We start from the raw sequence: 25,042 nt of genomic DNA, 5'->3' as shown, positions 1-25,042 counted from the left end.
GCAGAAGCTTCCTCATGGTGTTTACCAGTAGCCTTTGCTTGTTTTTCTTGCCTGTTGTGGGTGAGCGCTGTCTTTTTATCTACTTTTCCCATTGACATAGCCATGTAATCATCATAAACTGTTGATTTGTAAACTATGGACCTCTGCTGTGCTTTGGGAATATTTATAAAACTCTTGTCAGTTGATTTTCTAAAGATAATTCTCATGACAAATTCTAAAACATACTTGATTTAAAGAAGTGTAATATTTTTAAAAATATCTCATGCTTTTCCTAGACTTTCTAGCTGTAGTTTGGCAACCTCTACCTAGAGATAAAGAAGGGACAGAATATTTTAAGAAAATTCTTTATCTTTTGTTTAAAGACTTAGCCGTCTTTTCCACACCTTCCACCTACTTTCTAAAGGAAGAAAATTCACTTGAAATTATAAATGTTTTAAAGAATAAAATGTCAAATACATTATACACTGATGCTTGATCTATGCTCCTCAAAATAATTTCTGAAAGTTATGATTTTGATAAAAAGTATAACCTTACATTAAAAAAAAAATCTTAAGTATGAATACCAAAATCTCTATGTGGTAGGATTACAGGTAAATTTTATTTTCTTAATAGAGAAGTTCCTTCATTCCTTCTCCAGGGGATCTTCCCAACTGAACCCAGGTCACCCACATTGCAGGCAGATTCTTTACCATCTGAGCCACCAGGGAAGCTCTTCATTTATTAAACAGATATTTATTGAAAGTACCTAGTAGGTGCAATGAACTATGCTAGGTCCTGGACTGAAAAGGAAATGTAGAAAATGGTTAGATGTGTAGATTTTGGTCCCAGACAGAGCTTGTAGCTAGACTCTGTTACTTATTAGCTGTGCAGCTTTGGACAAGTTGCTTAACTTCTCTGTTCCTCAGTTTGTCCTCTGTAAAAAGGTGACATTAATAGCACAAGTAGGGTTGTGAGGATTGTGGGAGTTTTTTTTAATCATCACTTACATAGTACTTATGTGCCTTATACTGTTCTAAGCACTTTACAAATATTAATTTGTTAATTGCATGCAAAAGATTTAGTATATTTTGTGTTATAAATAGTGATAAGTACTATGAAAGATAGGAAAAGAATGTAAGAAAGGAAAACTTTCCTGAGATAAGATAGTCAGGGAAGAGCTCTCTGAAAATATACTTTTCAAACTGGAGCCTGAAGGATGCAAAAGCAGCCATGCAGAGAGCTCTGGGCAGAGTGTTCTGGGCACAGGGGAAATGTACACAAAGACTAGAAGATGCAAAAAAACTACGTGTTGGGAAAGCTGAAAGGACCTAGCGTGGGTGATGAAAGTGAAGATGAAAGAAATGGATGTTTTCAAGACATAAGACATATTTGGAAGGAAAATCAACAGAACCCAGCACTGTGCTTGTGAAGGTAGTTGAAGGTGAAGGAGGAATTCATCACGACTCCTTGGTTATGCTTTCTTATATTTCCACATATTTTATAATAAAGATCATTTGAATCAATAAGGAAATGACCCCAAAGAGAAAAGGACATGAATTCACAGAAAAGGAAATATACCTGGCATTGAAAACGAGGAAAACTTTATTATCTAAACAGATAAAAAGTGATCACTCTGTCTGGAGCCTGTTGTTCTGTGGTTTAAACATACTTGTAGTCTTATAACATTTCTGAGTACTTAGGATAGGTGTCTATACCTCACACAGACACTTCTGGGGACAGCAGGATTTGAGTTTGAATCTTAGTTCTGCCACTCTCTAGACTCACAATTTTGGACAATTGACTTCTCTGAGTCTTATTTTCCTACTTTGTAAAATGGTGATGATAACTCTACCTCAAAGGATTAATGTAAGAATAAAATAAGATAATGTGTTTGCTTTGTCCAGTGTCTGTCATGTAGTATGTCCAGAAGAAAGGTAGCCATTACTATGGAACAAAGTCCTTAGCTGTATAAATCCTCCTCCACCCTCGCACTCATCCTGATGAACCAGTTATATACCTGGAAATCCATCCAGATAACTCACTGTAGCACATTGGGGCTGGATTGTGCTTAGTTTAGCTTTCAGGCATGCATAGAGTTCAGAACAGTGTGTAGCACATAATGTCTGATAAATGCTAGCTGAAAAATATTGTCTACTGTTACATAAAATATCTCTTTCAGTACTTCAAAATTTTAGCTTTTTAAACCAATCTGTATTGCGTTATCTAAGAGATAAGGATTTGAAATTTAAATCTGTTAAAAACTAAACCCTTGTAGAAAAATAATAGCACTATTTCCCTTACCCTTTTCTTATACTGATTAAAAGCACAAAGCTTTCTATTTTTAAAAAAATATTTATTTTTGGCTGTGCTGCATGAGGGCTTGGAGTAGGTAGTCATTCCCTTCTCCAGGTCCTGATCCAGGGATGGAACCCGGGTCTCCTGCATTTGATGGCAGATTTTTTACATTTGGGCCACCAGTGAAGCCTCTTCTGTAGGCTTAATAAATGTTAATTAAGACTCACAACACTCAGGAGATGTATCTTGTCACCCTCTTAAGCAACATCATTATCTCAGAGATGGAACTTTAGTATACTGCTAAACAATTTAGGACAGGAAATAATTACCCGCTCAAAAGATAACAGCCCTTTGCATCTAAATAATACTTTTTAATCAAGAGTATCTAGCCACATTACAAACTCTAAGAGACTTCATAAACACTCTTGGAGATTTAACTGGTATCTTCCTTTAACCTCATGGAATAGGTTGAAGGAGAAGAAGCAGTTTAGCCAAAATTCACAGCAGGTCATTAGCAAGAGAATTTAGTTTCTTCAATCAAGTTAGGTGGGAAGTAAAGAAAATGATTATTTATTGAGGGTATACTGTGTGATGGGCCCTTTGTGTATGTTGCTGTTGTTCAGTTGCTAAGTCATGTCTCTTTGTGACCCCATGGATGCAGCATGCCAGCCTTCCCTGTCCTTCACTGTCTTCCAAGATTTTCTCAAATTCATGTCCATTAAGTTGGTGATGCTACTTAGCCATATCCTCTGCTGCTCCCTTCTTTTGCCTTTAATCGTTTCCAGCTTCAGGGTCTTTTCCAATGAGTCGGCTCTTCATAGCAGGTGGCTGAAGTACTGGAACTTCAGCTTTAGCATCAGTTCCTCCAATGAATATTCAGGGTTGATTGCCTTCAGGACTGACTGGTTTGATCTCCTTGCAGTCCAAGGGACTCTCAGGAGTCTTCTCCAGCACCATAACTTGAAAGCATCAATTCTTCAGTGCTCAGGCTTCTTTATGGTACAGCTCTCACAACCATACATGACTGCTGGAAAAACCATAGCTTTGACTAGATGGACCTTTGTTGCAAAGTGATGTCTCTGCTTTTTAATATGCTGTCTAGGTTGGTCATAGCTTTCCTTCCAAGAAGCAAGCATCTTTTAATTTCATGGCTGCAGTCATCATCCGCTGTGATTTTGGAGCCCCCCAAAATAAAATCTGTCACTGTTTCCACTTTTTCCCCTCTATTTGCCATGAAATAATGGGACTAGATGCCATGATCTTAGTTTTTTGAATGTTGAGTTTTAAGCCAGCTTTATTGCTCTCCTCTTTCACTTTCATCAAGGGGCGCTTTAGTTACTCTTCACTTTCTGCTATTAGGGTGGTATCATCTGTGTATCTGAGGTTATTGATATATCTCCTGGCTATCTTGATTCTAGCTTGTGATTCATCCAGCCGAGAATTTCCCATAGTATACTCTGTATGTAAGTTAAATAAGCAGGGTGACAATATACAGCCTTGTCATACTTCTTTCCCAATTTTGAACCAGTTAGTTGTTCTATGTCCGGTTCTAAATGTAGCTGCTTGACCCACATACAAATTCTCACAAGACAGGTAAGGTGGTCTGGTATTCCCATTTCCTGAAGAATTTTCCACAATTTGTTGTGATCCACACAAATGCTTTAGTTTAGTCAATGAAGCATAAGTAGATATTTTTCTGGAATTCTCTTGCTTTTTCTATGATCCAACAGTTGTTGGCAGTTTGATCTCTGGTTCCTCTGCCTCTTCAAAACTCAACTTAAACATCTGGAGGGTCTCGGTTCACATGTTGTTGAAGCCTAGCTTGAAGGATTTTGAGAATAACCTTACTAGCATGTGAAATATCATTTGTGTATATCATCTCATTAATTCTTTCCATGCTCCCCAAAGATAAATACTGCATTTCCCTCCTTTAGGATGAGGAAATGAGCTCAGAGGAGCAGCTGTGATATGTCAGTCTGGTTCCAAATCCAACCTGCTTCCACTCCTATTAGACCACGTGTCACAAAATGGAAGAGAAAAGAGAAGTGGTCATATTCAGCATTTTAAAAAAATGTTTTTTAACATGAATTAGCCATAGGTATACAGTCTCCTCCCTCTTGAACCTCCTTCCTACCTCCTACCCTTTCCCACCTATCTAGGTTGTTACAGAGAGACTCAGCGTTTTTAAAAACAGTATTGGTATTTGTATCAGCTTCCTATCGCTGCTATAACAAATTTTCACAAATGTAGTGGCATAGAGCAACAAAAATTTCTTATCTTTTGATTCTAGAGGACAGAAGTCCAAAAATAGGTTTCCCTGGGCTAAAATCAAGGTCAGCAGGCTGTATTCCTTCTACAAGCTCTAGGGGGGAATCCATTCCCTTGCCTTTCCTAGCTTCTTAAGGCTATCTACATTCCTTGGCCTGTGACCGCTTCCTCCATCTTCAAAGCCAACATCAAAGCATCTTCTGTCTCTTTTTGACTCTGTCCCTCCTGCCTCCCTCTTCCCTTACAAGGACCCCCATGATTACAAAAGGACTCCACTCAGATAACCCAAAATAGTCTTCTCACCTCAAAAGCCCTATCTTAATCACATTTATAAAATCCCTTTTGACATGTAAAGTAGTATTTTCAAGGTTCTAGGGACAAGGATGTGGACATATTTTGGTACCATTATTTTGTTTATTACAGTACTCTTATATTTGGGAGAATTCTTAGAAAACTAGGATCTATGTCTCATCATTTCTTCCTCAAGCAGTATCTCAAAGTTCCAGGGGGGATTATTATCCCCAAAGCACCTCCTAATGTGAAGCAAATTTGTTATCCCATGGAGCAAATTTGTGGAGATACAGTAAATACTGTAGGAGGGCATAGCTCAAAGTGGAAAGTTTAAAAAAAAAAAATGATAACTACTGATACATGAAATCACATGGATGAATCTCAAAATAATTATTCTATTTGAAAGAAGCAGGGCTTCACAGGTGACATTAGTAGTAAAGAATCCGCCTGCCAATGCAGGAGATGTAAAAGACTCGGGTTCAATCCCTGGGTTGGGAAGATCCCCTAGAGGAGGGCATGGCAACCCATTCCAGTATTCTTGCCTAGAGAATCCCCGTGGACAGAGGAGCCTGGTAGGCTACCGTCCATGGGGTTGCAAAGAGTCTGACATGACTGAGCATCTGAGCACCAGCACCAGACCAAAAAAAGAAAAAAAAAAAAGCACATATTTATATAAAATTCTACAGAAAGCAAACTAATCTAAAGTGACAGAAAACGTATTACTGGTTGCCTGAGTTTGAGATGGAGGTTGGGGGAGGGATTTCCAAGGAGCATGAGGAAATCTTTATGGATGAATATGATGACTGTGTTGATAGTTTCATAAATGTATATGTATATCATGTAAACATCAAACTTAACAAACTGTGCACTCAGTGTGTGCTGTTTATTATTTGCCAGCTACACCTCAATAAAGCTGTTTAAAAAATTCATGAAAAGAAACTTTTAAATCTACCAAGGCACCCTCAACTTCATAAATGAGGTTATAGAGTCAGAGGGAAACTGCGTCACACTGCCATGACCTTATCTAGATAGCTCTTTAGAAAAATTAAAAAAAAAAATGTTTGGTGAGTGATGAATAAACAGATTTTCTGGAAACTGTATTTTATTTTTTATTATTTTTTGGTCATGATGTATGGCATGTGGAATCTTATTTCCCTGACTGGGGATTGAACCTGTATTCCCTACATCGGAAGTGTGGAGTCTTAACTACTGGACTGGCAGGGAAGTCCCTAGAAACGTAAACATCTCATTCAGATGTTGTCATTTCAGGATGATTGAAAATTTGCAAGTATAACACATTTAGGAGTTTATTTTGCATGTTCTCTCAGCTCCTAATCATGGCATATGAGGCCCTTGGTGAACTGTGGCTGCCTCTCTCTCCAACTGGTCTTCCTGCCACACCTTGACTTGAAATTCATGCTTCAACAATGCCAAGCTCTTTACAGCTGCCAAGCTCACTGGGTATATTATGTCTCCATAAAATGTGCTGCTGCCTCCTCCACCTGTAAAATGTCCTTCCTCCCTGGCCTCATGGGCCAGGAGAGGTCATCACTTCTTCCTCTGCCTCCTCTGTCCTTTGTGTAAGCTTTCTTAGTTGTGCTTTCCCACTGTACGGTCAGATATTGTTTCACATCTGTCTCTGTCACTAACCTATCTGTACTCCCAACCTTGATGTATAGCAGACTCCACAGTTACTGCATGGAATTAAAATGCCCACAGGAGACTTCCCTTGTGATTCAGTGGCTAAGATTCCATACTTGCAATGCAGGGGGCCTGGGTTCCATCCTTGGTCAGGGAACTAAGAGTTCTGCATGCCACAACTAAAGATACCACATGCTGCAACTAAGACCTGGCAGAGCCAAATAAATAAATAATTTTTAAAAAACACTCCCAATATGTCATAGAGACAAACATCAGCACCATTAGAATGTCTGTAGGAAGGACATGTAGCCGAAGAGGAGTTTGGATGTTGAGAGAGGAAAGGATAAAGAAGTCATGAAGTTGGTGGCAATGATTCCTGCAGCCCAAACTAGAGCAAATTTTCTCAGTGGGAGGCAGAACCACTTAGGAGGTTTCAGAAATGTGTGGGGTATTTTGGGTCATGGACTAGGGGGGAAGTCCAGTGTCTGGACTAGGGGGGAAGAAGTTGCTGCTGGCATTTATTACCTGGAGACCAGTCTGAAAGAAAGGGACAAAGCAGTCTTGTACATAGATCAGTCACATCCAGTGCCGATAGGGCCTTCGTTAAGAAACACTACTCCAAAGGTAAAAAGTGTGCTCTTGGTGAAGACTGAAAATACTCCTCTTCCTTAGTGCTTCAGGTCAGAGTGAAATGACTCAGTGAAGGACAGGATCCTCTCCCCCAGCAACAAGCATTCACTTTCCTTGGCCCCGGTCTGCCTCGCGGACTGCTGAGCTCCACTCTGCCCTCACACCCTCTGCACTTCCTTCTGCTCCTCCAACAGCCCCCCTCCTTTCCACCTTGGGGGCTTCCCTTCATGCTGTTCACTCTACTTAAAAAGTGTCTGTCCTAACTTTCTTCTTTCCACCTGCTTCTTTCTTTTTTAAAATAATTTTTATTCTGTACTGGAGCATAGTTGATTAACAATGTGTGTTAGTTTCAGGTGTACAGCAAAGAGATTCAGTTATACATATACATTCGAATTCTTTTCCCATTTAGATTATTACAGAATATGGAGCAGTGCTCCCTGTGCTATACAGTAGTTTTTTTCTACCTGCATATTTCTTACTGGTCTCTTAGTATTCCTCTCCCTCCAGAATCTTCCCTCATGTCCTGTAGTAGTTCTGATTCATGTGATATAAGCCTTCAGAGCACTCTGTGTGAAACCATTTGGGTAGTGTTTCAGTGGCTCCCAAGAGCTCTGGTACCATAGTCCTTTATGTCTCAGTGTGAATAAAACTCAGCGAGAGGCAAAGTGATCAATAGGAAGTGATCTATTAGAATTGGATGCTTGTGAGGCTTAGAAGCAGTCTTTTTCATAATCAAAGGAAAAGTAGGGAGGGGGAGAAAAACTTTGTCTTTCTTGAGTAGACATCATGCTTCCATTATCAGCTCCTCCTCCAGGTTGAGCAGGAGAGTTTTCTTGTCTCTTCATGGTCAAGCTAGGTTCACAAGTTGTTTTTTATGTGTTCAGAGGGCATGTCCTAGGGATCATTAACTTAGTGAGCTCACTGGGCAGGATGTGCATCTCATGCCACCATCATTTTATTGTTTGGGGGCATGTCTTGTGCCTCTGCTGCATCGTTTTGTTGTTTAGCAAGCCTGCTTGGTTGTGCGTGCCTCTCTTGAGTAATCCTTAACCTACAGGGTCTCCCATAATTTTTCTGCTTACTATCTCCTAGTGGGATTAACTATGTAATCACCTACTTTATCCCTTTACTCTGTCCCTATCATGTGTATCTCTTTAATGACATTTATCACAATTATGAAATACTGGTGGAAGAAAGGAGGGGTGTGAGGAGGAGGAGGGGAAGGAAGGAAGGAGACAGACCCATTCGGCTGTTTGATAAGAGGGGACAGAGCACACATGTTAAAAAAAGAAAAATCAGACTCTTAGCTCACTCCTTGTTAATTGAGGACCTTGACCAACTTTTCTAAATGATCTGAACCTTGGTTTTCTCATTCACAATATGAGGATAAAGGATATTCGTGGGGATTAAATGAGGTAAATATAGAGAATGGCTTGCTCAGTGTCCGACGCATGGGGAGGTGCTCAATGACTGTCCAGTCTTCTTTCCCCTTCCTCCTCGCCCCTAGTGGAAGGACATACACATATCGAAATTTAACTGAGAAAGTTGGACTTAAAAGTTAGCCTTTATACCTTGCATGACAGAGTGGAGATATCTCTAAGCCATCTAAACAGGTTTGACGGACTCTGAGAACTCATGACTGTCTTAAAGCCTGATGGTCAGTATTACAGCCTAGAAGCAGACCTGGAGGCTGCCGGTTGGCAAAGCAATTAATCAAGTGCTCTTACTTCACATGGTGTCATGTGTGAAAGAAGTTGCACAATGAAACTACTGGACAGCAGGTGGGCAGTCATAATCAGCTGTGAATAGAAGAAATGAAGGGAATTTATAGACACTAATGTGGAGTTGTTGCTCAATATTCTTAAATTCAATATTCTTAAAAGATGTGCTCTTTTCTGCACAACCCCCCAGCAAGCTAGCTGAAAAGTATCTGTAGGATGACTACATCCGACTTCTTGGGAGGAATTTGAGCTAACTGGAAAGTAGGGCATCTCTAAAAGTTAACTGAGTCCTTTGTGACTCTGAGTTCCAGGTCCTACCGAGGTCCTACTCGGCAAAATGGAATGACGGTTTGGAAAGTGTCAGTGACACCTGTCTGAGGTGGAGTCTAGATATTATTAAAGGTAGAAGGAATTCTAAGTGAATACAATTTAGATTTGCATGATTCCCTCCTCAAAGGGAACCTCTGGGCACATTTGCAATCCCATAATTAAAACTGATAATAGCATTATAAACCATGGGTATTATCTTCAGAGGAGAACTTCTGAGTACTCATACTATCCCAGAGACAAATAGACTCTTAGAAATCAGACACTAGGGGAGTCATAAGGGTCTCGCTTCCTTTCTATGCAATCCACCCTCCTAAGTGACCTTCAGAATAATAGGGTAGTAAGTAAGTTTCATTGTGCAACTTCATTCACACATGATGCCATGTGAAGTAAGAGCGCTTGACTGTTTTGCTAACAGGCAGACTCCAGAACTGCTATTGTGCTACAATACTAACCATCTATCGAAACTTTAGAGAACCCCAGGAGTTAACTCTGTAAAAGACCACAATTGTTTCCTGATTAAAGCCCTGAACCACTTGCTTCTCTTTCTCAGATAGGCTTCTTACACTTACCTTCTTTCTTCCACAAGCCCTAAAGATTGCCAAGCTCACCTGCCTTTACCAATCCTGTCCTGGATTTAAGAGAAAGAGTTTGGCATCCTGCGGCCCCCTCAGTCCAGAAATGGTTGGTCATCCTAGCTTAGGATGCATTCTCTCACCCCCGCCAGACTCCTAAACTCTGTGATCCCCTCACTCCTAAGCTATTAATCCCATTTCATATCTAAGTAATTTTTATACAAAGGCACCAGAAGGAAATGACAGAGATGTGCCCTTATGGAGGGGATATACAAATCCATAGTGATTTTTCTTCGTTTTTAAACTTAAAAATATTCCTTTCTGTTTTTCTGCTTTTCTTTAATAAAAAAATGTGAAAGTAGCAAAAAAATGTAGAGTCAGAATGCTCTTTCAAATTCTTTCTTCAAGTGTTAGTAGCTCAGTCGTGTTAGACTCCTTGCAACTCCATGGACTGCAGTCCTCCAAGCGCCTCTATCCATGGGATTTCCCAGGCAAGAATACTGGAGTGGGTTGCCATTTCATTCTCCAAGGGATCTTCCTGACCCAGGAATCGAATCCAGGTCTCCTGCATTGCAGGAAGATCATTTACAGTCTGAGCCACATGTTTTATATAGTTGGGGTCATAATATACAAACAGTTTTGCAACATGCTTTTTTTCACTTAACACCAAGAATATTTCCCTGTGTTATTAAAAACTTTGAAATAAATACCTTTTTAAAAATAGTTATATCCACTCTATAATTAATTTCCCTAATTAATCATTTCCCTAATGACAGACATTTATGTTGTATCCAGTTTTTCAAAGTTTTAAAATAACATAACAGTAAACATTTCTTGCTTGTATTTTAAATTATTTCTTCTTGAAATAATTCTTAGGTGAGAAAGTATTAGGACAGAGTATAAATATGTTAATGCTCTTAATATATATACTAACAGAGAAGGCAATGGCACCCCACTCCAGTACTCTTGCCTGGAGAATCCCATGGATGGAGGAGCCTGGTAGGCTGCAGTCCATGGGATCGCTAAGAGTCGGACACAACTGAGCGACTTCACTTTCACTTTTCCCTTTCATGCACTGGAGAAGGAAATGGCAACCCACTCCAGTGTTCTTGCCTGGAGAATCCCAGGGACCGGGGGAGCCTGGTGGGCTGACGTCTATGGGGTTGCACAGAGTCGGACACGACTGAAGCGACTTAGCAGCAGCAGCATATATACTAAATTAGTTTCAAAAGGCATATATTCTCATCAACAACCTGGGAGTGATATGTTGATGTATATACTCGGCAACACTAAGTAGTAACAATTAAAAAATCTTTGTCAAAAAAGTAGTTTCAGTGCTGTTTTAATTTGAAGTACTTTGATAACTTGTGTGGTTGGACATTTTTCATATGCTTATTGGCCATTTTTATTTCTTTATTTGTGCATTCGGAGAAGGCAATGGCACCCCACTCCAGTACTCTTGCCTGGAAAATCCCATGGACGGAGGAGCCTGGTAGGCTGCAGTCCATGGGGTCGCAAAGAGTCTTATTATTTCAGTAGTTTGCTCATTTATCTATTATCCACAATATGACCAGTTATTTTATTACAAAAGTAACTACAAAGTAATGAACATATTATAAAATGTTAGAACATATAGTTTTATTACAGGCTTTTTAAAAAATTTTTATTTATTTATTTATTTTTGTCTGAACTGGATCTTCCTTGCTTTGCAGAGGCGTGGGCTTCTCGTTTCATTGGCTTTTTTTTTGTTATGGAGCACAGGCTCTAGGTACGTGGGCTTCAATAGTTGCAACGCATGGGCTCAGTAGTTGTGACTTGCAGACCTTGGAGCTTGCAGGCTCCAGTAGTTGTGAGTATGGGCTTAGTTGCTCCATGGCATGTGGAATCTTCCAGAACCAGGAATGGAACCTGTGTCCCCTACATTGGCAGGGGGATTCTTTACTACTACACCGCCAGAGAAGTCCATAACATGCTCTTTAAAGAACTCAATCCAGTACATTGAGAATATCTTTCTATGCCAACCAGCCATAATTTTTAATGGCTACATGATATTTCATTATAGGGATTAATAAGAACTGTTTTCACCAATCCTCTGGACACGTAAGTTGTGTCTAATGTTTCCATATTAAAAATGATTGTGTGGTGAATGTAATGAACATCTGGCTCACTTATTTTGTGCACTTGTCCAATCGTTTATATAAAGTCCTAAAAATGGAATTATTTGGTCAAGATGTACAGAGGTTTTTTTATATGTATTACAGAATCTCCCTCCACAATGGTAATACCAATTTCCAGCCCCAACAGCAGCACATGAAAGGAGTAATTGCACATACTCTCACCAACAGTATTATCCTTTAAAATCTTCAATATAATAGGCAAAAAAGATGTCCCATTGTTTTAATTTACATTTATCGAAACACTGGTGAAGCTGAAGTTCATTTGTGGGCTCACTGTGGTTTTTTGAATTTCCATTGTAAAGTGTTGGTCCCAGTCTTTTGCCTTTTTATCAGGTTGTTGCCTTTCTTTTTCCTGTTGGGCTGTTTCATTCATTGTAAGAGCTCTTTAAATACTAAGTATTTAGTACTAACCCTTTGTCAGTCACATATGTCTCCATTTACCATTTTCCTTTTGTCTTCACAAGAGGCAGTATAGGGAGAGACTATACTGGCTCTGCTATTTACCAGCTGTGGTGGGTGCTATATAGAGGCCCTATTCAGAGGCTCTTTACTAAATAAACATCTCCCAGCTGCTGTGAGACTGGCTCCTAAGGATTATAGCTGCCCTCCTCTCGGTGGAGTTTGCGCTAGAGGGAGCTAGCTGCCATACCTGGGGAAGTTACATTTCTGCCCATCCCGATAGAGGGAACAAAAAGTTAGCACCCTTCTCTAAAGTGAGGTTTATGCTCTAGACTCTAGAGCCTGCTGTCTATGAATCAGACCAAGGCTAAGATTTCCTTGGAGTTATTCTTGCTCAGCTCTTTTCTGTCCCCTATCCCTTTCACTGCTCTCTTTATAGGTTCCTCCTGTAGAGGTCTCAATAAATCCTGTGGATCTAAATCCCTGTCTCAGGATCTGCTTCTAGGGAAGCCAACCTTATATTCTGTAAAATGGGATTGCTGTGAAGATTAAATACCAATTAAAACAATAGTAATAGCAAAAAATATATAGTATTTATATGCACTAGGTATTGTCCTAAGCAATTTACATGTATTAATTCATTTAGTCCTTATATCAGTCAAGGTACACGTATAATCCTTAAGCATGTAAAGTGCTTAGAACTGTGCCTGGTGCATATTTAGCATCAATTAATCTTAGCTATTATTATTGATTGATTAACTCTCCATTTCAGATCAAAGATTAAGCCTGTTAATAGGCTGTTTCCTTCTGCATTTTGAGGTCTCCTTCTCATGCGCCTTTTCTTAGGTGTTCCTTTAGAAAGCTCCTTCCCCTTAATTGTTTCTCTTTTATTCCAAAAGGTAGAGCTGCCATGCCTACATTCTTGCTGAGGAAACTCCACACCCATCGTTCTGACTTTCTTTCAGTAAAGGGAGCGCTGTTATTCTCTGATAGATTTGTTGGAAATGGAAGCAACAGGTGTTATCTACCTGGTTATTCAAATTTGTGTTGATTCAATGGTGTCATTTATAACTCAGAGAAAAGTCCAGCTATCCAACTTCAGCTTTAAAAAAGAAAAGCTAAGCTTGATCTATTCTGAAAACCCAGCAGGTTTAAGGTTATACACACGCATTGCTCTCTTCCTTCTTCAAGGCACTGGAAAATGGTCAAGGTAGCCTGTGTTTCGGGGGGTCATCTAGAAATGTGCAATAAGAACACCACTGCTGTTTTCCTAGTACCCAGCACAGTGTTTGCCACACAATAGGCACTTCAACCTATATGTTATTGAATAGATGATTGAGTTTACAAGGTGAGAAAGAAAAATGACATCAATTAATAGTTGTTTATATGTATTTATTAATATTTACCACTTAATATAGCCACCATTTCCTTCCTGCATCCTTAACTATCCATCTAAGATCATTTTCCTTCTTGACGGAGAACCCACACAGCTTCAGTCAGTGAGGCTCTGTAATGGCAAAGTCAGTTTTTGTTTACCTGAAAATGCCTTTATTTAATCTTCATTTTTGAAAGACATTTCCACTGGTTAAATGATTTGAGACTGACAGTCATTTTCTCTGACCATAATATCAAAGATATTCTTCTTCTGATTTTCTTTTTTTGCAGTTGCAAAGTCACATGCCTGCCTCATTTTTGTTCCATTGGAGGTAATTGGTCATTTCTCTCTTGATGGTTTTAAGGTTACTTCTTTGTTTTCAATGCTCTGCATTTTCATTATCTTATGTCTAGGTGTAAATTTTTTTTTTTAATCCTGCTGAAAGTATTATCTGCTTCTTTTCTCATCTTAGAATTTCAATCAGACATGTATTAGATCTTCTCACTCTATCCTCTGTGATTCTTTTATATGAACAAACTAGTTCAGTTTTATCTTCCAATTTGCCGATTCTCTTCAGCATGTCTAATCTGCCGTTAAACCTGTCAGTGAATCTTAAATTCTTATTATTATGGATTAAAAAAATTTTTTTTAAGTCTAAGTTTTTTTAAACCTGCCATTCAATTTTTGCAGAACTTTGTTATTTATATTTTCGTTTATCATATTAAACGTACTTATTTATAATCCATGGCTATAATCAATTCCAGTTTTAAAGTCTCTATGTATTTGATTCTGTTATCTGAGATTTTTTTTTTATTCATTTTTGGGTTTTTTTTTTTTTCCTGTTAATTCTTGTACAAGATGTCTTGTCTCTTTGTATGATTTGTGATTTGACTAAGAGTTCACATTTCTTGGAAGTTTTTCTGTAGAAATGTTTGGGATATGGGTTAAGTTGGTGTTCCAGTCAACTTGGGTTGACAAAATACCATAAAGTAAGATACCATTATATAAATAAAACACCTATTCCTTATAGTTCTGCAGCCTGGAAACCCAAGATCAAGGTGCTGGCAGATTCAGTGTCTGGTGAGGGCCCATTTTCTGATTCATAGAAGGGCATCATCTCACTTTGTTTCACATGGTAGAAGGGCTGAGGTTGTTCTCTGAGGTCTTCTTTACGAAAGCTCTATTCTCATTCACAAGGGCCCCACTCTTAGGACCTAATTACCACCCAGAGGCCTTATCTCCAGATACCATCACACTGAGGATTAGGTTTAAACATGAATTTTGCAGGGATGCAGACATTCAGCCTAAAGCATTTAGATTTCTCTAAACGTGACCTGGTTTACCTTTGCCAGCTATGTGAGAGCACCACCAACCTGAAACCACTTTAAGGTAAATTATGTGCTTGAGTTTTTTCAGACAACCCAGGTAGAGGAGATTGTTGCCTTTGGTTAAAAAAAGTCTCAGAGGAGGTATTTCCCCCTCCATCCTACTTTAAGGCTGCTTATAGGTAACTTTCTCTTGTAGTCTTCTGGAAAAAGGCTGAAGAGGCCTTCTGGGGGATCCTGGCTTTATGTGTGGAGTCTCTTATGAAATTTCTCGTCTTGGCAGGAACCTGGCCTTTGTTTCTTCTATGCCTCATGAGACCATGACAACTAAAACTCAAATTCATCTGGTTTAGCTAAGACAAAGCTTGGTTTCAGCATTCTACTTATCTCTTACTAGTTTTTGGCTTCTGAGTAATCAGTCTTTACTTTCATGCTAGCTTATTAACAAATTTTCTATTTTTAAAAAAAATATTTAAAACCATTTTAAGTTGCTTTCAGTCTGAGAGTGGGACTGTTTTATTACTATCAGAATTGGAAGTCTACAAAGTGGTTTTCTTCCTATTTTTTATTTGAAAAATTCCAAATTTCCAGAAAAGGTAAAACAATAATATACAAATAGTATAGTACAAGAATAGTGTGTATATACTATAGTTTAGTATATATACTATATAGTATATATATACATATATACTTATATATGTATAGTATAGTTATAGGACAAGAATAGTATCTTATACTATTATACAATAATACACGAATAGTATCTATCTATCTATATATTGTTGTTTAGTTGCTAAGTTGTGTCCAAATTTTTTGCTACTCCTATGGACTGTAGCCCACCAGGCTTCTCTTTCCATGGGATTTCCCAGACAAGAATACTGAAGTGGGTTGCCCCTTCTTCTCCAGGGGATCTTCCTGATGATCCAGGGATTGAACTTGCATCTCCTGCATTGGCAGACAGATTCTTTACCACTCAGCCACTAGGGAAGCCCTATACACACACACACACACACACACACACACACACACACACACACACACCCATATATCTTTATCTAGACACAAACACACACACACACACACACCCCTCCCCACATACCTTTATCTTGACCCAATTGTTAATACTCGGCTTGTGTTTCTCTCTTGCTGAGTCATTTGAATATAAGTTGCAGAAGTCATGGCTCTTTACCCTTAATATTTCAGCTTGCATCTTCTAAAAATAAAAAAATCCTTCTATATAGCCATAATTCCATGTCATATGTAAGAAAATGAACAGTAATTCCATAATATTGTCTAATATACAGTCTATATTCAAAATTTCCCAGTTGCTTTTCAAATGTCTTTTATAGTCACTCTTCTTCCACTCTATTTTTCTCTCTCTATTCCCTACCCACCTCTGATTTAGAATCCCATCAAGATTCTTGAAATTTTCCTGGTCTGTTTTTTGTAAACAATAATGCTTATGAAGAGTCTGGGCTAGTTGTCCTATAAAATGTCCCAAATTCTAGATTTATTCCATAGTACTTTTAAAAATATATATATAAACAGATGAAGTTATTCCCATGTTTAAAATCTCTCACTGGCTTCTATAACATTTAAACAATAAAGCCCAAACACTTTTCCCTGGTTTACAAAGGCCTACTGGAGCTGTAAGCTCTCCTCAGCCTCCTTCCAGCTTCTCAAACACACAAAGCTAGTCCTCACATTAAAATTTAGTCCTTGCATTGGACGTTCCCTTCTGCCTAATGTGCTCTTCCCTGAGCTGTGCTGGAAACTTGTCTGTTTTTGATTATTAAAATCTCAGTTTGAATACTGTCTTCTCAGAGTAGCCTGTCTTACTTTGACACTCAATGTAGAGTTATCATTCAGTCACTCTCACACTCCCTTGCTTTGAATTCTCCTCATTGATATCGTTCTTATTTATTTTAATTGAATTCCAGGAGGGCAGGGCTGTGTTCTGTCCTGCTCATTACTGTATTTCCAGCACCTAGGGCTTCCCAGGTGGCGCCAGTGGTAAAGAACCCGCCTGCCAATGCAGGAGACACGAGAGACACAAGAGATGCGAGTTCAATTCCTGGGTTGGGAAGATCCTCTGGAGGAGAAAATGACAACCCACACCAGTGTTCTTGCCTGGAGAATTCCACGGACAGAGGAGCCTGGTGGGCTACAGTCCATGAGGTCGCAAAGAGTCAGACACAACTACGCTACACCCACGGAGAGAACAGTTCCTAATACATAGCAAAAACTGAGTAAATATTTGCTGAATACTGTGATGAATAAGCTGAAAGTGGAGAGCTGAAAAGAAGCCAAGCATTTAAAGAGCCTGGGGGAAAAAACTCTCAGAGGTAACTGGCAGGGAAAGCCCTGAGAGAACCCTGAGGCTTAGTCTATTCTAGGGTCTGAGGAATATCCTGTGTACTTGGAGGGAGGTGAACCCTCTGGAGGGAGAAATGCAGGAGAGTGAAGAGATGGGCAGGGGAAGATGGAGTAGGGTTTTGTGGTAAGAAATTTTCATGGTAAGAAATTCAGATTTTTTTTTAATGAGAAGTCACTAAAGGTTTTCAAGCAGAGGAGTGTCATAATCTGATTTACACCTTTTAAAGATATTCAACTTGAGTAAGATGGAGGTAACTGATATGAGCGACGGAAAGTCATATGTGTAAGAGAAGACTTGAAAGGGGGAAATGAGGAAATGATGATTCATTTTGGACATGTTGAATTTGCTGTATTTCCTTTGTGGCTTTCGAATCAATACCTCAAAAAGATGAGTAAGAAGGGATTATAATACCTGAAATATTACAGCCAGTTAATTCGGGTGTTTACAAGCTCCTGATATTTAGGGTAGTGGTTGACAATAATGATAATAGGTACCATTTATTGAGCAGTCATGTTAACCACTTAAAACTTACCTCACTTAAGCATCGAAACCACCCTTATTCAAAGAGGATTTACTATCTGTGTTTTACATTTGAGGAAACTAAGGCTAAAAAGGATAAAGCTAACCCATTCAAGAAGAAGGAAATGCCAATCCACTCCAGTATTCTTGCCTGGAGAATCCCACAGACAGAAGAGCCTGGCTTGGGATCGCAAGAGTCGGACACAACTTGGCGACTAAACCACCAACCTGTTCAAGGTCAATCAACCAGTAAGTGGCAGAGACAAAACTCAAATCTAGGTCTAGTTTGATGCCAAAGCTGTTATTTTAGCCACTTTTCTGTAACGGGTTCCTAATAAGAGGAATGTTGCGTGGATCACTGGTTACGGCCATCATTCAGAGAGATACTGAAACTGGAGTTTTCTTAACACATTCTTAAGCCTGTAAAAACATTTAAACTTCATTTCAGTGGAGAAATGTCTATTTGAGAAATAATCTGATTAAATTCATCAGATAATTAAACCAAGAGAGATTATAATGTTAGTATTTTTGTAAAGAACAAACAAACCTATTTTTCAGTTAACTTGATATGAAGAGGAAATGAGCAGAAATAAAGCGTATTCTTCCACGTGTATTTGGAATGGAGCTGCTTAAAACGCAGCAAAGCTGCCCTCCAATTTTCCTGGGAACCAGCGATTCTGCAGTCAACACAAGTTTGCTTTTTTTAACAGCTGGGAACACCAGAAATTGTCACACAGCCTCAAGAACTGAGGCTGCCTTGTTCAAACTTTCACACGGGGCCCTCTGTTCCTTTCACAGAGCCCTCTTTTTCTCAAACATCCCACAAATGCCGCTGGAGACTCAGTCTCTGGGCCGGTACCAAGCCTTCAGGGCAGGAGGCACTTGTTTGGGATTCCCGTCTTTCAATGGTCTTTCTGGTCTCGGCCAGACCCATCTGAAGGACGCTTTGTGGACGATATTTTTCGCCCACTCGCCAGTGCCTGAAGAAGAAACGGGAGGGCAGGAAAGTATTAATAACTTCGGTTTGGTGGTTGAGGACAGACCCTTGAGCAACGGAGGGACTAAGAGCCCACAGGCCCTCCCTCAATCTGACACACAGCGCCCGGCCCATCCCGGGGGGCGGAGGCAGCGCGCCGATCGCCCCGCCTCCAGCCGGCCATTGGCGGGTCCGAAAGACGCGGGGCGTTGTCGGTTTGAATGGGAGCGCCTGGAGCTGGGCGCAGGCGCAGACGGGGGGCGCGGTAGAGCGCGGGCGGCGCTGCGGGACTCTTGCGTGGCGGCCGACGCTGGGGGCGGTGAGGAGGAATCTGGACTTCTGGCCCACGTGACCTGGGGGCGGGGGGCGCTCGCCGGCCTCCCGCGGTGTCTCTGCTTGGGGACCTGCCGCGGGAGCGGCCGCAGCCACCCGCCTGTTGCGCAGGTGGCCGCTGCTGCTGCAGCTTCGCCGTCTCCGCCGCGCTCCCTACACTCGCCGGCCCCCGGGAGGTGAGTTCGGAGGGGCGTTTGTGGACGCCAGACGGAGGGAGGTGACAGGGAGGGGGGCGTGTGAGTGAGTGGGGGGCGGGCTCTGTGTCCAAGGTCTGGGGACGATCTCCTTTGTTCGCGTCAGGAGGGGGCCGGAGTGGTCGCGGGGACGCAAGTCGAGAAATCAGAAATTCGGGGTGAGGAGTAGCCCGCTCCGGGTCGAGCACTCAGTTTCTTTCAGGTTGGACATTTAACAACTAGAGTACATGCTAAGGGCTTTCTTCCCAAGTTTGTTCGTTTAATAAAAAGTACAGTAGGATACAAGAACAACTTACGTATTATGAGTGTGAGTAACAAACAAAAACGCGAAACCCCGTGGAATTAAATCCGAAAAGGATCGCGTCTCTTGTAGTGGTGAGTTTGCTGTCTAGAGCAGGCAGCCTTTGTCAGACACCTGCGTATACCATATTGAAGTTAATGGACTCGGGGGAAATCAACCTGTCGCTTTACCATAGAAATTGATAGTTGCTGCAAAAAGTTTTAGTAAGCATTGAATGTCAAGAAAGCCCTTTCCTGAAAATCTATAGAGTATCTTCGAATAATAAGAAACCTTTAGTTTCCTTGTTTAATGGTAACCAGTTAGCTCATTTTTAAACTGGTATCATTTGAACTCTTAAAACGACTAAGAGTGGAAATTTTATTTGCTTTAATATGTAATATAACCCTCCCGTGGAATTAAACGAAGTAGACTCTTGGCTTTCCTTTCAGTCGGCTTGTATTGGAGTCTCTGGTGGCCTGTGTGGGAAGCTGAATTTTGAAGCCTGCCACTTTAGAAGGGTGCCCGGAAGATTTCCGGCTTGATAATCACCTGTGCGATTACCTGATAAATACCACTTTTGCTTGGCTTGTCATTATTCAAGAAGCAGCTTTGGTTGACCATTTAGAAGTCAGTAATCATCGTTTAAAGGGGGCAGATCGTTTTTGGTTGACATGAGTGTGAATGGGTGTGTAGTGTGGAGGCTCAGGGCAGGAGGGACAGCTTACCTTGTTAGAAGGCATTCCCTCCAAATCCTCTTTGGCTGGATAAGCTGTTTAGTTGTATTTCCTTCTGTTATTAAATCAGACATTCAGTGTTACAATGTTTTAATATAAATCTCAGACTTGGCACTAGGCTAATTAAAAGGAAGATAGGATATAGTAGTTTTTACAATGGCCTTGTTCTTAAGCATAAAATGTTTCTAATTTACCTAAAAGATAAAAACTTTGTAATTAGATCTCTGGAATTTTAAAATTGAAAACATGACATAGATTTAGACTAGCATTCTAAATCTAATAGACATGTAATTTTTAAAATAACAATGGCAATTATGATTATTGCTACTATATTGAGTACTTTTGTTAAGTACCAGAGCCAGGCATTGAGGTGCTTTTTGTAAATCATATCTCTAATCACCAAGACACATGTTGGATAAGTTTCATTATGCCAAACCAACCCTGAGAGTTTAACTAGATCATTTAAGTAGTAACTAGTCACTGTGCAGAAATTCAAACCATGGCCAAGTCCCAATTGCTTCTGTGTGTTTCTTTAAATCTCCAGGTCTCTGGATTCCATTTGTAGAGACATAATCCCACTTTTAAGATGCCTTTATGTGCTGTGTTTTGCTGTGAACTCTGCAGAAATATTTCAGCCCTTCTTTTTGGACAGCTGTTCTCCTTTCAATACTTTATAAATCACATAACACTTTCAATATCCTTCTAATTGTCCTTATAAAAACAGTAAAAATATAAGAGTAAGATTCTTCCTGAGTTATTTACATAAATATAAATATCCTTTTTACTGTGGAGCAGAAATGTACTCAAGTCTGGTTTTCTCACTACCATAGGATTCTTTGCCTCTTTACAGTTTTTACCTTCTTCAGGCAAGAAATCAAAAAAGTTTGTTGGACATCGATTCTGTGCAAAGCAATTTGCTTGGTGTTGTGAGATGAGGAGAGAAGACTTTATTTTCAATAATGGTTTCTGGAGTTTTTGAAGTAACTGTCTTCTGTCTGTCAGTTTATCTTCCTAACACAGATCCAAGTTTTCAATTCCTTTGTTGAAAAAAATCACAAGATTTCTCATTGTACAAATACAAGGCCAAATACTCCTTCAGCCACATATATATTCAGAGTCCCTCACAATTTAGTACCTTCTTAGACTTCTCTTTTCTGACTCCTAACCCCAGAAAGTGTCACACTTTCTCTACAGTCCCACCCCCTTTGCTTTTGTGTGAGGATTTCCCCGGGTCTGAAATGTCTTTTCTCAATTTGCCTAGTAATAAGGTTTACCCATCCTTCAAGTTGCAGAACAGATTTCCTTGCTTCCAAAAAAACTCTTCTGAGTCCTTTTTACTTAGAATCATTCTTCCAATATCATCTCAAAACATTACTGAATTGAATAGAAACATTTTCACAGAGAATGGTGATAACTTTTGGAAGGAGAAAGCAGTTATATTTTCCTGTGAAGAATTCTGAATTCAAACTCTCTAGGGATTCTTTTAAGGCATATATAATCATTTTGCATTTGGGATTTATTTCTCCTTAAAAATGTATTTGAAACCAGTTTTTTCATTTCAGAGTTTTTCTGTTAAGAGAACTGATTCATTGTCATTTACTAACTCAAGAACATGGTGCAGTAGAAGGAACCACTTCTTTTCTCTTTCACTGTTTAGTTCTTCCTACATATATTAACTGGTTTAAGCTGATGGCTGATCAACATTGGTAGTAGTAAAGGGCTGTGAGTCATATTTTCTGGTGATTTGGTGACCAGTTTTTCTCCAAGTTATGTTCTCCTCCCCATTGTTAACAAATATGTATTTCTTTTTTTTCTGCCATAGTAATGTGTTCATAAGATAATGTTTATTTTGTATTCTTTGAGCTCCTATTAACTGCATTAAGTTTATCCAATAACTTATTTTTTAACAAAAGATACAGATTGGAAAGGGCAAGGATTAATGTATATATTTAGGGTATTTTTTTTAAGGAAATCGGGCTTAGTGTGAATTATAGGGTTTTTGGATTGCAGACATTTTTCTTGTGATTACCTGGCCTTATAACCTGAGTAGTCATTTGTAATGTACTGAAAATATAATTGAGGTTGATTGAATTTAGAATTTTAAAAAAATTATCATTGTGTCTTCTATAACCTTGATATTAAAATTCTGCTTTGTATCCAATTTTACATGTTTACAGTAATTAACTAAAAGTCACTTATATGTTTAATTGAAACTCCTCCAAAACGTTATTGATTTTACTAATGATTAAAAGTACAGTATATTAAAAATTTTTTATAGGAGGGAAAATTAACATTATTTGTAAACTCTGGACTTCACTTTGAGGAGAAATAAGACCAAGTAATAGGGAGAAAACTACTAATTTTACTCTAATGAACACAGATGAGACTTGTCTCCTTTAGTTGGACATATTTATAGTTTTAAATATAAATAAGTAGTCTTGTTGAAATAGGGTTTTTGATTCATTAACTGCTTTGCAGGGGAAAAAGGTAACCAAGGTTAGAGCTGTTGCATAAAAGAAACTTCCTTTGGTTCTTCAAATTTTTAGGCAACTACCTCATCATATGCCATTCAGCAGTTTTAGTGACTTCGTGATCATTGGCATAATTTATATTGGCTCCATATATAATCTAAAAATAGAGCCCCTTTCTAGTCTATCACCTTCCCCTCAGGAAAATATTCAATATTCAACTTCTTTCTGCTTAATCATGGGCTGCCAAACCCTAAGACCCTTAAGAGGCTGCCTGTGCAGTAATGATTATATCTGCAGTGCTTCATGTAGAGACTGTTGAAAACTACTGTTGAACTACAAACATTCAGCATGTCTCTTGTAAGTAGACTCATATACTCTGTCCTTTCTCACTGTTTAACACCAGTGCTGAGATGAAGGCTTGAACTAGTCAAATCTTTCTTCTAGATTCCATTTTGTTTTAGTATCTATCTAATTTGAAATTTCATGTATGACTTTTATTAGTATTTTGATTATCCAGGGAGCATATTCTTTGAAGTCCTTTTAGCTTTATGTGATGGATAGAAATATAAATATTCTTCACCAAAATGGAAGGTTATGTATAGTTTAGTTGTTTAGAATGGTGAAATTTTAGGTGTAAACCTTTGAAGACATGATGGGGAATTCTTATATTACTAAAATTGTTTTTGGATTATACCACCTTGAAATAGTTGCATTCATTGTTTTGCCTTTTAATGTCCACAGCTCTGAACCTAAATTTCTTTTGTTCTGATTTGCCAAGAATAAATACGAGAGTTTAAAATCAATGGTGCTTTGACTTTGCATGTATTTGCTGTTTTTCAAAATGATCCGTGAGGATTAATTTCAAAATAAATGAGAACTCTTCTGACTGGTGGTGTGCCTTTAAGATATAGATTTACTTGGAATCTAGAACTATTATTCTAATCTATTCTTTGAATTTATTCTTTTTATTTTGCTGATCAGTGGTCACAAGCAGCTTATTAGAAAGTCTTTATAATAAAATATGTATTTAATAAGCAGTTACACTGTTAGTTATTGTTTTTTAACCTAACTTGGCCTAACATCTTATAGACTTACATTGATTGTTGCAAACTTAAAGGTTAGCAATAAGTTAAGATGTAACCTTGGTTGATGTATGTACTTTAGGATTATATATTTGCTAAAAGAAAACTTTATTGATACAGTTTTTACAGCATACTCTGTGGCAAATTCTCCTTTCTCCAGAATGATAAGGAAAGAAATGATCTGCTTTACTATGCACTATTATTTTTTTTATTAATTTGGAATTATGTAATTTACATTTGATATATATGACAGTTATCAGTTAACACTAAAACTATATGTAACAGTATAGATAGATATAGATACACAGATGCATATAGTCTGAAATTATGTTTAATTCATAGTATTATGCAACAGTTTTATTATATTATTGGTTTAGGAAACATGTTGAATAAAGAATCAGACCTTTTTTGCATTGCCTTATTTTTTTATCCCTTAACAATTTCTCCTTAATTTTGCCACTGAATCATCACAGTTTTTAACTTTTGAATCTCATTGGTACTTTACAAATTTTAATCTAGAGATATTAATCTCTCATTCTATTTCCCCCCACCCCATCCTTCCCCATTTATCAAGTTTTATCTGATTTCAAATTATCTTAAGTTTGATATCTTTTTGTTTCTTGTGAACTTAGCACTTACCAAGCACAAGTTTAATAGAAATATTCCATTTATTTCATCTCTGAAGTATGACTCTTACAGTCCAGTTGATCAGTTATTGTGTGTATTGCTACTATTCCACCTATCCTCAGAACTGGAAGTCTTGTAAGCATCTGTCACTGACCTTTGCCCCTCTTCAAGCCATAGGGCATTATTTTCATTTTTCTGTAGGTACTCTTAGCTAGGTTACTTAATCAAGTACCTAGTCATTCTTGATCCTGACTTCACTTGCTTTAGGCACTAATTTCTCACATCAGTCTTATATTCGGATGGCAGAATAATTTTTCTTTGATTGGCTCCTCAACACCTGCCACACTGAAATCAAGCTCTGAACTCTTGTTGGACTTTGCTTACTATATAGCTTTTGCTTTTTCTTACACTCTGCATATTCTAAGTAAACTTCCTGCTTTTACCTT

At 38.8% G+C, this 25,042-nt stretch overlaps 2 protein-coding genes across 12 annotated transcripts in view; one reads left to right on the top strand and one right to left on the bottom strand.

Annotated features, from left to right (window-relative positions):
- Positions 1-25,042, top strand: part of GPSM2 (G protein signaling modulator 2) — an 82,983-nt gene that overhangs the window by 8,927 nt on the left and 49,014 nt on the right. For 3 of the 11 annotated variants that reach the window (XM_081487208.1, XM_081487206.1, XM_081487197.1), the window contains exon 1: positions 19,125-19,384. The exons of 4 other annotated variants lie outside the window; for them this stretch is intronic. The gene's annotated coding sequence lies outside the window, so the exon portion shown is untranslated. Of the gene's footprint in view, positions 1-17,976; positions 18,149-19,124; positions 19,385-19,517; positions 19,778-25,042 lie in introns of those variants that run through there. 4 more of the 11 variants (XM_081487203.1, XM_081487205.1, XM_081487199.1 and 1 more) reach the window with 4 other exon arrangements.
- Positions 18,185-20,422, bottom strand: LOC145505258 (uncharacterized). The gene is made up of 3 exons (XM_081487006.1): positions 20,408-20,422; positions 18,447-19,361; positions 18,185-18,319 (listed from the first exon to the last, which is right to left on the bottom strand). The coding sequence occupies exons 1-2, from the start codon at positions 20,420-20,422 to the stop codon at positions 18,711-18,713; spliced, it is 666 nt and encodes a 221-aa protein (XP_081343132.1). The 3' UTR covers positions 18,185-18,319; positions 18,447-18,710.

This window comes from Giraffa tippelskirchi, chromosome 5 (assembly GCF_054371585.1).
Source record: "Giraffa tippelskirchi isolate mGirTip1 chromosome 5, T2T-mGirTip1v1.2.pri, whole genome shotgun sequence".
Lineage (NCBI taxonomy): Eukaryota > Metazoa > Chordata > Mammalia > Artiodactyla > Giraffidae > Giraffa > Giraffa tippelskirchi.
This window is presented reverse-complemented; position numbering and strand designations above follow the sequence as displayed.